Genomic DNA, 15,115 nt, shown 5'->3' with positions numbered 1-15,115 from the left:
AAATCATTCTCTCTTCTATTATTGTGATATTTCACCTTCTTAAAATAAAGTGGTGATCCTAACTGACCTAAGACAGGGAATTTTTACTAGGATTAAATGTCAGGAACTGTGAAAAACTGAGTTTAAATGCATTTGGCTAAGGTGTATGTAAACTTCCGACTTCAACTGCATCTCTATTATGCTTGGGAATACTTTGGAACAGATTTTCAAAATTAAAATCATTTGGAGCTGATTTGCTGGGGTTTTTACAGTCTTATGTCCAAATTATTAGATTTTTTTAAAAATCCCCTGCAGGCCAAATTCATGCTTGCTCCGCACTCATGCTGCACAGTAGCTAAGATACTTGAATAATGCAACACGCCATGTAGAAATGTTAAAACTATTAATTACTGTTCGCAAAACATAACAGTAGCTTCCAGCTTTGTAGGCTAACTTCCTTGCTACCTTACAGCTGAAGCTAACATCAATTCACTACCCTAGTACTTGCAAACCATAACGCAAAGTTAGTTACAAGTTAGCTAGTCTTGGCTGTAGACAAGTTGCCTTGGCTACTGCATCTCTCTCTACCTTCCTCCGTCTGCAGACTTCAATCTCACACACACACCGGCTCCGCTGCAGCAATAGCGCACCAGCCTCTCTCCCGCGCGCAGCAGTGCTCAGGTTAAAAACGCAAGTAAAAACATAAAAATAATATTTATTAAGAATATACGGATATTCTAAAAAAATTCATGATACTACTCCAATAGTGAAATTATTTAAAACCCCCACTTGTTTATTTTTCTACTTTCGATAAAACAGCTGGTGGAACAGGCCACACAAATGTTCAAAGACAAACCTGACTCCCTAGAACACATTACCCCCTCCAGGCCTCGCTCACATGTCAGCCACACACACACACATACATACATAGCGTTGCAGGTCATCTTTTTTCATTGTTGTATCATATATCGTAATCACTTATCCAGGCGTTGGCAGATTATTACAATGACAGTACAACATCTGCACCATTAAAACCTGGGGAATCTAAGTAATTCCATTTCTGCCCTAGACTTTGAGTCAGTCCTCACCTTTAGTGCAAGCGCACAGGCGGTCAGTGCCGGAGCAGTAGGTGACAGAGACGAAAGGGTCAATCTCATCCACCGTCCCATCCGTCTTGGGCGGCTCCACTTTGGCCAGGACCTCCAAAGTGGAAAGGTCTAGGATCATGATGTACCCTGCCTGAGTGGTGACCACCAGGTGGCCCAGTCCGGCCACGTCCACCTGCTTCACCTTGGTGCTGCTGGTACCAGTCCCTGGCCCACACCCAGACCCATGGCCGCAGCCAGAGCCATTTTTTAGCCCACGCTCAGGTTTCTCCTCCGGGGCCTCCTCGCTGTCGTCCTCCCTCCCGTCCAGCACGTCTGGCGGAAGCAGGATGAGGGAGGTGACGGCGTCCCGGGGGTCTCTGATGTGCTGCACCTTGACAGGCTCCTCCTCCAGAGTGACAATGCGGGTGGAGTAGTTGAGCTTGAAGAGGGCCAGGTAGCCTCCACCCCCACAGCCTCCCAGGGCCCTGGATGGCTGTTGCTGCTGCTGGTCAGGGGGGGGCAGGATGAGTGGGGTCTGAGGGGGCGAGTCGGAGGGGGGGCTTCGTGTCCATTGGCCAGTGTGGGCAGAGGCTGGAGCTCTCCCTTGCGGCGGCTGCAGAGGGCTGAGTGGAGGCGGTTGAGGTTGTTGAGGACCTCCACCTGGTTGATGGCACTGAGAGACTCCACAGAGCAGGGCTGTAGCCCCACCAGCAGGTGCACGCCGTCTGAGCAGGGCGTGATGGAGTCCACGTAGAGGTTCTCCTCCTCCAGCTGCTTGGGCAGCCGCAGACACTGCACCAGGGCTCCCGGCCGCGGCGCAAGCGAGCTCCACTTGTCCCCGTCCAGGGTGGCTAAGTTGGCGGCAGCGTCTGCAAACTGCTGGATGTAGGTGATGGGCGGGTCCTGGAGCAGCAGCTGCTCGTGGGTGTCGAACTCCATCTCGATGATCTGCGGAACGGAGAAGCCCTCCTCGTGCAGCCCCTTGCTCATCAGATTGTTCATCTGGGCAAACACCTTGCCCGACGACTTCTCCTCCGACTCCTTGAAGCTGTAGAGCAAGAGCACGGGCATAGTCCTGCGCACGGAGGGCGCGGCCGAGTTGGGCGAGCCCAGCTCCAAGGGAGGGAGGTTACAGGTCTCTATCTCCATGGGGCCCTGGTCAGGCACGACATGGGGAGGCTCGGGGCCCTGAGTCCTGAGGGGGCCGTCCATGGAGCGGCGGGAGGAGGGGAGTGGGGCAGCAAGGTAACTGAGCAGGCCTCCAGCCAGCAGGCAGGGGAAAGGAATGTTGTGATGCTCCGGGGGCTTCTCCTTGGTCTTGTCGGCCTTGGCCTGGGCCAGGGAAGGGTTGGCACCCAGCTCCTCCAGGTCCTTGACTGTGTCCTCCAACACGCTGGCCACCACCTCCCACTGGAGCTTCTCTGGCTGCTGCAGGACGCTGAGCGCTGTCACGCCCAGGCTCACCTCCATGCTCTCCCTCTGGGACGGGTGGCCTGGGAACAGGAAAGACACAAATAAATGCGATAAGCCATCTTATGGATACCTAGAAAGTAGTCTACGGACCGAAAGAGTAAGAAGATTTGAAGAGTGGCTTCATACCCGTCACTGACTCTGATCTGGAATGCTCTTCACTGTCAGAGTCCTCTAACTGGTCATCACTGGCAGAGAGACAAAAAAGGAAAAAAAAAGAGGTCCTAACAGATTTCCTTTTTTTACACATACACTTAACACACAACTCCATTTAAACTTTCATTGACTAGGTGTGCATAGAGTAAGTGTGTCCAGTAGTACCTGTCCCCCTCTAGTTTTGGTATGTCTGAGCAGCTTGAGGAGTCCTCTAGCCAGGCTAAGGTGGGCCTCCTGGACTCCTGGGTCCCCAGGGCCTGCTCGCTCCCAGACAGAATCAGCTGTCGCAGGATCACCGGGTCGTAGGGGTTGATTTCAAATTTCAAGTGCACCTGAGGGGAAAGCAAAAAAAAAAAAATCAGGAATCGTCAAATCAAACATTAGAAATAACAACAGGCACATAGAGATACATGTATTATTTATTCATGCCTTCATAAGTTTTATGTATGTCAATAAAGTCTGACATCCAGGACTCACGCTCATGCCACCCAGACAACCACCCACACAGACACCAAAAGCATAGCATGGAGGGAGACATCAGCAAAACTCCACTTCTTTACCCAATGACATTACTTTGAAATATTGGCTTCACCAGTTCACATAGGGCCAGATCAAACCTTCACGTTGTCATCACTGTATCATGTTTCCCACCATTGCCGTGCAGCCTTACCTTCATGAGCTTGGACACGTCCCAGATGCAGATTTTGCCTCGCTTCGTGGCGGCTGCCAGGAAGTGGGGGCAGCTGCCGAAGCCGTAGCAGGCGATCTTATCTGAGCCGTCGGGGGTGGGGAACTGGGCGGGGCTGGTGGCCAGCGTGACGGACAGGGGCACGTTCTGGGTGTGCTCACCCTTCACAAACGGACAGTTGGGGGAATGTCGCTCGTGCTCGGACCTGACGAGAAGGCGGAGGTCATGGTCATTATGTTGTTTAGAGGTAAATGAATGTGTGATCTGAATGTTCTGTGGTGTGTGTGTGTGTGTGTGTGTGTGTGTGAGAGAGAGTGCTGAGCGATTAGTAGTTTTTGTGGTTGGTTCCATTTCAGTTAGATGATTTAAAAGTAGTCACGGTTTGAGATTTTTTTTTAATACATTAAAAAGGCAGTATGAAACAATGACAATACAATGATTTTAGAGCTTTTTAAAAGTATCGGTCCAGAGATCTGTATATAATGACTAGATGCTCATGCCTCCGCCCTAAGAATGGGAGTAGTTGTCCCAAAGGCAGGCAACAAGGTTAGGTCCAAAATAAACCAATAGAAATGCATTGGGATTATTTTGGACAGATTTTGTTGAGAGTGTAACCTCTCGCTTCGCCTCTTCCTCTCTGACCCGTGTCCGAGACTGAAATAAAATGGTGCAATGGATTATGATGACTGTAGTTAATTACCACCTTTCTGCGCTGAACTAGGCTGAATATTTGTTTAATGAAAACTACAACGCCAGCATCTCACATAGCTCAACAGTTCATTTCTCTTGTGAATTATTGGATTTCTCTCCAGAGAAACGACTCGTTAGGACAACAAAAACAACCCCGAAATGAATGAATTCAAGTAATTGAACCGACGCCGGTCACTAAGTTCTTTTATAATCCCAAAAAGTAACGAAATGTTGGTTAATCGCTCAGCACTAATGAGTGACTCACCACGGTTCATCTGTGGGCTCCCAACACACTAGGCAGACACTGCATGTGAAACACATTGCCCTGTCATCACCGGTGGAGGCAGGCTGCAGAGAGAGAAAAGTAATTTCACAACAGGAAGGAACTCCAAGCCAAGCATCATGAGGCTCAACCATACACAATAAAAAAAAACAGCTAATCTTTTACACTTTATGTACAGAAATATTATGCCTCTTTATACTGCATCAGCAATAATGTGCCCTGCAGCAACTTGGGTCTCAAACGGCATGCAAACATGATAAACATGTAATTGGAGGATCAAATGTACATTTTTCTTCACTATGTAAGCATTAGAGGAAGAGATGATGGGAGAGGAGGTGTCCTTACACTGCCTACCTGGTGGTAAAACCCTGCTTGGGCCATGGGGTCAGGCTGTGCCCACCTGTACCCGGCATGGGGCCACGACATGAACGTTTCTCTCCTATTTGCCTCACTGTACATCAATGACCTGAAAGACAGACAGCAAGGGTCAACTTGTCAACAACACCTTTTCAATTAAGAAATACAGTCAAAACAAAAGGAACGAAATACATCTGATTGGTATTGGCGAGAAGAGGTTATTTGAGTCATTTTAACACCTCTGGTGCATTATGAGGTATGTCATGGTTTAAGGTCCTGCTCACCTATCTACAGAGCGCCCTGGGCCCACCCCCAGCTCAGGCCGTGCACTTGGTAAGAGGTAGGAGAGCCTGTCCATGATGGACGAGGCCACAGACAAGGCAGCGACGTTCTGGTTGATCTTCTTCAGCTCAGTCACGATGGCACTGGCGACCAACTTTAGCACATGGTGTGGAAGATGAAACGTCACTGTTGCCCACTGGAGAGAGAGTGACAGACAGTGTTAGGGGGAAAAAGGAGATAGCAGTGTCCAGCGAGCCTAGTGGAATTTTTGTAATACCGCGTCCCATCCCTGCTGGTACAAATAAAAATTAGTGGGCGCTAAATGAAATAGTGCAACAGCAAAGTGATCTTGATGTAACAGAGTGCTGGTTGGCGCTGATGGCCAGTGGAGCGGATTCTTCTGCCATGGTTCTCAGCAATGGAAGTTATGGAACCAGCGCTAAAAAAAAATGTGCTTGAGTAAACAGAGTCATGTCTGGGGTAGGGTTTAATAGTGGGAACCGAGTTACCGAGATTTCAGAGTTCCCTACCAAACCCACTCTCGTTTCCCGGGATAAATAAACCGGTAAATTATAATATATTATTTATATGAACAACATGATGTGAAAAGGAACTGTTATATACAATGTCTAAATCTGGCTTCCCACGGTAGGGTAGGCCTACCTAATTTTATTAATTCAGCTGCGTAAAACTAATGCCACCGACGAAGAAAGCTACATCTGCAAGGGCAAAATGAAATGGAGCCTACACCAGAGGGATCGACAACAAGTTTCATCCGGACCTAGATCCATGCAAGTGTTGCAATGCAAGTGTAGAGAGGGGGCTTCAGCAAGAGAACAGGGGGGTTTAGCAGCAAAACGTTCTAGAACGATGCAGTCTTACCTCAAGACGACGCAAGCACGAGATGAAATTCTAGCAGAAATTGCTGCGAGCAACGGGTTCTCCTACCATGCTATTGCAAACAGTATTGCGCTACACACATCTACCATATCTGCCAGACTGTTCCAAACGTGTGCTGCAGTCCAATTTGAACTTGAGCCCTTTCCCACTCTTCCTTCACGTTGCCTACCCCTGTAGCACGTGATCACTGACCTCTGACTCGCTAAAGTTATGAGCAATCTTCCTCACTTCCTCCACTGGGCTGCGCAGATCCCCTCTCAGCTCGTAGCCTACTGGGTGTCTTCTTCAGCGTCAACACAAAGTTTATGTTGCCATTTAAATGCATTTTATGCCGTGGCTATATTTGGATACGATGTATGCTAGCTTAAGTGTATTTGACCAACATTCTACTTTGTCAGGTGTTGATTTGCTTAACTATCATAAAACAAAACCTTGCAAGATTATCCATGACTATTGCTTTAGAATTACCATTATATTTTGTAAAAAAAATGATAAACGCAATAAGAAAAGAAAGTTGGATTTTATGTATAATACACCTTAGAATGGCACGATTCTGTCCGATGGTTTTATATGCTTTAGAACGACACTTCCTGTTTTGGCGGGAAATACTGGGTTACCCAGGAGAAAAGTTATTTGTTCTTGAAATGGAACATTTACCCTAGTGTGGGGTAACTCACTGGTTATAGAACAAGATTATCTTACAAAGACACACACATCCCTGTTAAATAAGACTGAACTAGTAGGTCACCCAGATCCTATATGAGTGAGAGCTTAATCTCTCTACATAGAGGTGTGTTTAAAAATCTCTGGAGCATAGCCAAAGGGCGGGTGTTGTGCTGCATGGCAGGAACACAACAATATACCAGGGTAAGGCAGAGGACAATGGTGAGGAGGAAGTGGATTTATAAACTAAGATATTTATAAAAAATTGTATAAGAACAAATATCCTTTTCTTGTGGGCGTTTTATGGCCGGCAGGACACATATATATTAGACATTCAGTGTGTCACACGTGGTGAGTCTTAAAGGCTAATGTTGAACTTGGACCAGCCTCACCATCCGCCAGTGACTAGCAGATTGGACTCCAATTGGAGTCAGTGTAATGGATGATGGTTTGCTGCAGAAGCACACTGGCAGGGAGGCCCACAGAGGCAGTGGTAAGGCAGCTTCCTCATCCCTTGGCAGCCCAGCACATACCAGGAGAGATACATCAAATTCTGGAGGAGGAAGTAAAGGGGTGAGTAAATGGGGAATTCCCAGTGCCTTGGCTTTCACATTACACACCGATAGCTTTCTGGCCAAACTCTATGCATCGAGGGAGGTGGGGGTGATGTTAAGATAGACATTCTGATTTGTTTTTGCCCAGGTTCAATTACACAGAGTGGAGAGCGGGCATTGGGACAGAAGCGGTGCTCGTCCCCCTGCTCTGGCTATTAATATGCCGATGAGGTCTGCAGTTTCTGCTCTTTGTCGCAGACTGCAGTCAGGTCTCAGGATCTCACCGGCACTGAAAGAGAGCGCATGTACGCATAATCAAAGAGACAAATGCAATGTCACACAACCACAGTTTTTCCCTCTTTGTTAGACCTGCACTGAACATAAAGGGAACTGGTTTGGGAGTGTGTGGGGGAATTATAAGCCGATTGATGAATCACTGTTTTTGCTAGAACCAAAACCGCACTTTATCCATCCACAGAGCAACACGATATCAAGGGAAGCAGAAGGCTACCAAATTACAAATCTCACGATTAGGGCTGGCACAATTACCGTATAACTTGTCACTGACAGTTATGGATAAAGACCATCATGAAAATAAAACGTCATGAACGTTTAAATGCTTTTTTTGTGTGTGGAACAAACAGAAGGATGGCCGGGCACCCGCGCAGTTGAGTCGCATAAAAATAGAATGAATAAAAAAGGCTAGGAACCTCTGACACTGGCAATTTGACTGGTAAACTCATGGGTACACTCTCAATGGCTGCCTGGTATTGTGATTCAATCATTTTCAGGGTAATGCATCATTTTCATTCAAATGATAACTGATGTTATCATGCAATGGGATTGATTTTTTGTAATGTCAGTTGAATCAACAAATCACAAAACATATTGATGGGTACTCTCAGTGCACTAAAGTGCGACCAAGTTGGTCACATATGCAAGAAAATATGTCTCTGCGACTAGTTTGATTTTGGGAGCACTGTGCGACTATGAACTAAATATCCCAGATAGTCGTTTCTAAGCGCCCTAGAGAAACAAGCGAGTGCAGATTTGTTAGGGTCCTGGCTGCACAACCGTTACAGCGTGCACGGCTTGCTTTTCAAGATCTGACCGATATCACCGGCGCAACATTTTGATCCAATGTCAGATTGCCGCTTTTTACATCCCTAAACCATCTCATTGGCCATTCTAAAACTACTCGTGCATCATTAACCGTTTGTTTACACTTTGTTCAGTCACGTTACCTCCTTGGCTAACTAGCTAACAACCTGGTAACTTTACCAGTATATCCAAACATTTGGGGGCACAGAAAGAAAGGAACAGGGATATCTTCTTCAGGAGATCAATGATCATAGCAATGAATGCATGTTGTCATCACAATCCTGATCATTATGATTTATTTATTTTTAAATTCAATGTAATTCACCAAAATAGTGATTGTACTCAATGTACAAACCTAATATTCCACAAATGCCTAATTTCAATGACAGGTAATTGTATCAACATTTTAGCTTTTATAATAAACGAATGCAGTTACAGTGTAACAAATGTGTTTCTCGGGCACAACAAAAAGTAGCTAGAATTCATATAGACCCCAATATAGGCTGTATCTCAATCAATTACATTTCATGTGCTGCTCCTCGCTTATTTTGTATGATTCTTTTTTTAATTGGGAGCGCCAGTGCTACCAACGAAACATGTCAATTTAGAGCCCTAGGTAAACTTCCTTATTTTACTTCCTACTTTGCTTCAAAAGCTACACTCGCAATGGCTGCCAGTCCACCCATTATACTATCATTGACTTGAACGGCGACGCCCGTTCTATTCATTATATTTATATGGCAGCATATGCAGTCAGGAGCAGATGCGAGGACAAAATGAGTAAAGGAAAAAGGAAAAAAGGTAACCAAATTGCTGTGACTCATTTGGTCAATAACCGTCATCCAAAATGTCATGACCGTCACAGCCCTAGACACCATATAATGTAATATAATATAATATAATATAATATTATATATATTATATATATTATATAATATAATATAATATAATAGTATATAGGCCTAGACTAAATACCTCAAATTAGCATTCCCATTTTTATCCCTCAGTACATTTTAATTAAAACCGCGTCCTCTTTAGTCTCCTTTGACTTTGCTACACACTGCTGAAGAACTGGCATTCCCTGGCGTTAGAGCTGTTATATCTGAGCAACACCTCAGCCACAGGAGATGACAGCTCTGGCCCAGCAGCAGACACTGCTCTATCAGTTCCCTAGCCTAGCATCGATTAGAATGTGTCAACGAGCTACACACACTATACATTAAACTTAATGCATTTTCGTGTAAGTCACTGACTGCTGCGAGCAGAATAACAGTAACTGACTGTCAGCCCGACTAATAAGAGCTGGCAAGTTTTGAATAATCAAAAGCAAATTTGTCTAATTTTGCACTGCTGCACAGTCAATGAACAAACTTGTTCAACCTCTGGCATGCTCTCTAACAGGTGATTGACGACTTGCGGTGTCACAGTACAAACAGAGATGTGTTATGTTAGACAACTGAAGCGAACTGCTACACCTGCTTCGTGCATTTGTCTAACACTATTATCTGTGACAATTTGAACAATCTGCAGTGGAAAGACATAACAGCAGCAGAAAACACCATAATAGCACAACATGAATATGGGTTAGTAGGCAAGTTGTGACATGGTTCGCCTCCTCCCAGAGCGCTGAGTGTGACTCACCTTGGCCACTTTGTGATTGGCTGCAGTCTCGTGTGAGGTATTCTTCAGTCCTTCTTTGAGTTGAGCGATGAAGATGTCGTAGCCCTCTGTGTTGGACACATCTACCTTCTCCAGGCAGGCAGAGAGCATCTGCTGAGCCTGCAGGGAACACACACAGAGATCCACACTCACACCATAGTACAAGGGGTAGAGACACAATAACGGGTTCACTGATGGAACCAAGACCTTTTTACCCAAGGTCGTATGCCAATTGTCGTTGAAGTTGTTGACTCATTAGAGTCTATGAGTCACCATTCAGATCTCAAATGACATAAACCATTCACAAATGTTACATTAAAAAACATTGTTCTCATTGTCCTGTAAAACTCACTAGGCTTGCTAGTAATATGATTGATTTTCCTGAATAACTTCTAATGCAGCATTATCCACTGCTAGCTGACATGGAGATGTGGTCAATACTCATTAGATAGAGCCTTGGAGAGATGGGCAGATCAGAGAGGACAAAGCAGGCAGGCAGGTTGGAGTCAACAGTAACAGACTGCTGCAGGAGAGGAGAAACAGCCTGGGCAGATCAATAATACTGGCAGCACAAAGTACACACAGCCATTCCCACAGAGGTTATCATTTCAACCAGTCTGACCATGCCATGTATCCACTGTCAAATTCATAGACTGAGCTACGAATGCAAGGACTGGGAAGGAGGGGGAAAAAAATACTCCACTCAGCAGGTGGGTCAACAAATGCAAATTAGCTGTGCAACTGGGTGGGAAAAAGGGCGTCTAAGAATAAAACGATTTTACTAAATATTATAACATCGGGGCACATGCACCGGCATGCAGCCAATATCAATATTGGGACACCTTCAGAGCATTTCAATGAGGAACAAAACATGGTCTTGGCTGTGAGGTGCAACTAATCCTGGGAAACAGGCTGTGTGTGCTCAGATCTACTAAGCGCCTGTGGTGTGATGATTAAAACATCATCAGTCTCTCAGAGGAATGACGAGGGGATATGTCTGAGTACATAGGCTTGCTGTCTGTGCGCAGCCTGTAATGATTTAGACATGGGGCATATATAAAACAGACGTCATAAAGTAAAGTAAGCCTTGCTTTGAAACCAACGAGTTCGCAACAGTCAAGGGTTACAACGATCTGGCTCATCTCGCTGTGAATTTTGATGGGCTGGTACGACAAGAAACTGTTTAAATAAATAAAGAATTAAAGAATGTCGGTCAGTGTTTATCAGGCAAAGGGAAACAGTTTCCAGTGCCTGGTCAAATTCATGGGTGTGAGCGTTTAAACGAAATTGAATCTTTAAGAAATGACCTCGCAACTCAAGTAAACCATGGCTCCGTATCAACTGCAATCATTTCTTTAATCTGCACTCATATCCGTGGCAAATAATTAGAACGATTCATATGGGTTCTTACTTATGTTACAGCATTGTTACGTTAGGTAGGACTACTTGTTCATTTTTCCCCCCTTAAATGAAAGGCTGCTAGTGCCATTTGAGCCCCACAGCTACTGAAACGTGTCTCAATAACACTTCACCGTTTACTCCCGTTTCAACAGGGTGTTATTAACTGTATAATGAGAGTTTAGACATATGGTTAACAGCATTAAAGTCAATTATTCCCTTTTTAACCAGTAGTTAGCCGCATTTGACGCGCGTTTTCTTTTGCCTTGTGTTTTGATTTGTAAGATTAAACTTGGTGGGCAGGCTTTTGTTAAACATGATACAAAGTAGGCCCCTAGAATAATGAATAGCCTATTGTAAATGGCAAAGTATAGCAGCTGGCAAAAAAGCCCAAAATAAACGAGACATGTCTATTATTCCAACACTAAAGCTCGTGGTTGAAACACATATATATATATATCCCTACTTTAAAATCACCAGTCCATTTACGGGCTGACGTGGTTACATGTGGTCTGCATTTGTGAGACCGGATGTAAACAAATTTGTGCACAAAATTTGAGAGAAATAAGCTTTTTGTGCGTATGGGAAATATCTAGAATCTTTTCTTTCAGCTCATGAAACATGGGAGAGTTGAGAGTTGCAAATGCACATAATTCACAACGTTAATGAATGTTTGTCTTCGGGACAAAATTTTCACCTGCCGTTCACCTCCCTAATAGTAGCCTACATGAATAAATTCTACAATTACAATGCATTGGCAACTCAGCAATAGAAACACCAAGGCTTTGAATTAAAGTATAAATTGTGGTCTGTGCATGCCTTTTCATGAAACGGTTGGACTACCACAATGGGTCCAATTGCACCTGTCTGTAGGCTATATAAACTAAACAGAGGGGGAAACGCTGTGTTCAGACAGTTCCATTTAGAAATGTTATGTAACCAGGTCCTACAGATACGACAGGCCAGAGATAAAGACAATGAAAAAAAGATGCACACCCTCATTAATTATTTTGGGGACATAATGATCGATTCCTAACTTTAGAGTCGCACTCGTAACTCCAATTTGTCTGCAAATCTCCTAACGAGATGCATGATTTACATGAAAGTCTGAGGTACTTGCACAGGCCAAGAATTGTCACACTCATTAAGACAAATTAACGGGAGTGGTGGATTCTCCACAGTTAGCATGTGCGCTCTCACAGTGGACCAGTTTTTCTACATTACTAAGCAGGCCTGTCGTCAGGTTTGTGTGATTTTAGAGCAAGGTAGACAATGCTAGCAGTAGTGGGACATATTCAAACGATCGATACCTGTGTCCTAACTTGCACTCACAACAGTAAAAAATAGATACATTAAAAACAAAGGTAAGATCACAATCAGCCAAAGTAGCACTAACTGTTTATGAGCATCAATAATTGTTGTTCATTGTGTGTTGTACTGTAATACCATTGTATGTAAACATATTCATGTCAGCGATTCTATGTCAATGGGTTTAAAAGCCAACTTTAGCGAGTGCTATGAGCACACTTCCATGTGGAAGTGGGTTTTGTGTCATGTGTCGGTGGCTGACTGGCTAGCTCTCTTACCTCTGTGACAGGTAGCTCTAGCTGGACCACGTCCTCTGGTTTGGCCACGGGGGCCTGCAGGGCTGTGTCCAGCAGCAGGATGCCGTTCAAGTCCTTTCTGCAGCCCACTGCATAGTCGTCCACGAAGAGGACCTTGTCTACCGCAGGGAAGTACTGACACCTAACACGGCCTCCAATTTTAGCTAGGAACACAAACATCAGGGTGTTAGAGTTGTTTAGCCACTAAGACATAGCATTGGCTGGACTTTTGCTGTCCGATCATGTAAATCAGATACTAAAATAGCCTAAATCTTTGAATTTAGTCTTTGAAATATTGACGAGCTAAACTGCAAGTTGCTAGTTAGTCACAATAATCTCATGGGCATCCTGACTGAAAACAAATGGATATGCGTCATTGTTTGGCATAATGCAGCATCAAGAAACAATCGAGGCTTACGAGGTGTTGTTGCACTTCGTAATAAAAAATTGTATATGCATGTAAAGCCTAAACAATTTACATAACCTGTGTTTATATTTCAATTACACAGTCTCCTCAAAAATGAATTTATTGCCCTATTGGATAATTTATTATTAAAACTAATGTTAGTTACAACGAAAATATTGTCCTCAGACACACCTATAGCCTTTAACTGTTTTATTACCACTTCATTCCGTGCTGTAATGTAAAACGCTCGTGTTAGGCAGGATAATTCAACTACATCACAATTAATCTGTCGATTATGGCAGATGAGCACACTTGTCTTGCGCAGAATCGCATTAGAAGAAAACAAGACTGTCCTCAGGGCAGGCTTGGTTGAATATTGATGTTAGAGCCACCTCTACGCAGACGACACCATTCTGTATACTTCTGGCCCCTCTTTGGACACTGTGTTAACTAACCTCCAAACGAGCTTCAATGCCATACAACTCTCCTTCCGTGGCCTCCAACTGCTCTTAAACGCAAGTAAAACTAAATGCATGCTATTCAATCGATCAGTGCCCGCACCTGCTCGCCCGTCCAGCATCACTACTCTGGACGGCTCTGACTTAGAATACGTGGACAACTACAAATACCTGGGTGTCTGGTTAGACTGTAAACTCTCCTTCCAGACTCACATTAAGCGTCTCCAATCCAAAATTAAATCTAGAATCGGCTTCCTATTTCGCAACAAAGCATCCTTCACTCATGCTGCCAAACATACCCTCGTAAAACTGACCATCCTACCGATCCTTGACTTCGGTGATGTCATCTATAAAATAGCCTCCAACACTACTCAACAAACTGGATGCAGTCAGTCTATCACAGTGCCATCCGTTTTGTCACCAAAGCCCCATACACTACCCACCATTGCGACCTGTACGCTCTCGTTGGTTGGCCCTCGCTTCATACTCGTCGCCAAACCCACTGGCTACAGGTTATCTACAAGTCTTTGCTAGGTAAAGCCCCGCCTTATCTCAGCTCACTGGTCACCATAGCAGCACCCACTCGTAGCACACACTCCAGCAGGTATATCTCACTGGTCACCCCCAAAGCCAATTCCTCCTTTGGTCGTCTTTCCTTCCAGTTCTCTGCTGCCAATGACTGGAACGAACTGCAAAAATCTCTGATGCTGGAGACTCATATCTCCCTCACTAGCTTTAAGCACCAGCTGTCAGAGCAGCTCACAGATCACTGCACCTGTACATAGCCCATCTGTAAACAGCCCATCTATCTACCTACCTCATCCCCATACTGTATTTATTTTATTTATCTTGCTCCTTTGCACCCCAGTATCTCTACTTGCACATGCATCTTCTGCACATCTACCATTCCAGTGTTTAATTGCTATATTGTAATTACTTCGCCACCATGGCCTATTTATTGCCTTAACTTACCTCATTTGCACTCACTGTATATAGACTTTTTGTTTTCTTTTGTTCTACTGTACTATTGACTGTATGTTTTGTTTATTCCATGTGTAACTGTGTGTTGTTGTATGTGTCGAATTGTTATGCTTTATCTTGGCCAGGTCGCAATTGCAAATGAGAACTTGTTCTCAACTAGCCCACCTGGTTAAATAAAGGTGAAATAAAAAATAAAATAAATAAAAAGTCGCATCTGGGAAAATTTGCTAACCCTAAAACTTTTCCTAACCTTCACCTAATTCTAACCTGCCCCGTTAATTTACCTAACCTGCTGTGTAAGTTCTCCTAACCTGTTTACCAATTAACTTCTGCTAGTCAAAACCGATAGCTTGTCTTGCACCCAAGCCATATGACCCAAAGTCAAGACATCCATTTTC

The 15,115-nt window shown here is 44.5% G+C and overlaps 1 protein-coding gene across 1 annotated transcript in view; it reads right to left on the bottom strand.

Annotated features, from left to right (window-relative positions):
* birc6 (baculoviral IAP repeat containing 6) overlaps window positions 1–15,115 on the bottom strand; it is a 162,780-nt gene that overhangs the window by 143,727 nt on the left and 3,938 nt on the right. Inside the window, 10 exon segments of the mRNA XM_014154510.2 lie at window positions 1,068–1,620; window positions 1,623–2,560; window positions 2,667–2,725; window positions 2,859–3,025; window positions 3,364–3,586; window positions 4,337–4,419; window positions 4,709–4,820; window positions 4,996–5,189; window positions 9,853–9,990; window positions 12,855–13,036. Of these exon segments, the coding sequence (XP_014009985.2) occupies window positions 1,068–1,620; window positions 1,623–2,560; window positions 2,667–2,725; window positions 2,859–3,025; window positions 3,364–3,586; window positions 4,337–4,419; window positions 4,709–4,820; window positions 4,996–5,189; window positions 9,853–9,990; window positions 12,855–13,036 (2,649 nt within the window).

This window comes from Salmo salar, chromosome ssa18 (assembly GCF_905237065.1).
Source record: "Salmo salar chromosome ssa18, Ssal_v3.1, whole genome shotgun sequence".
In the NCBI taxonomy this organism is placed as follows: domain Eukaryota; kingdom Metazoa; phylum Chordata; class Actinopteri; order Salmoniformes; family Salmonidae; genus Salmo; species Salmo salar.
The sequence above is the reverse complement of the archived record's forward strand: the minus strand, read 5'-3'. Positions and strand labels throughout refer to the sequence as shown.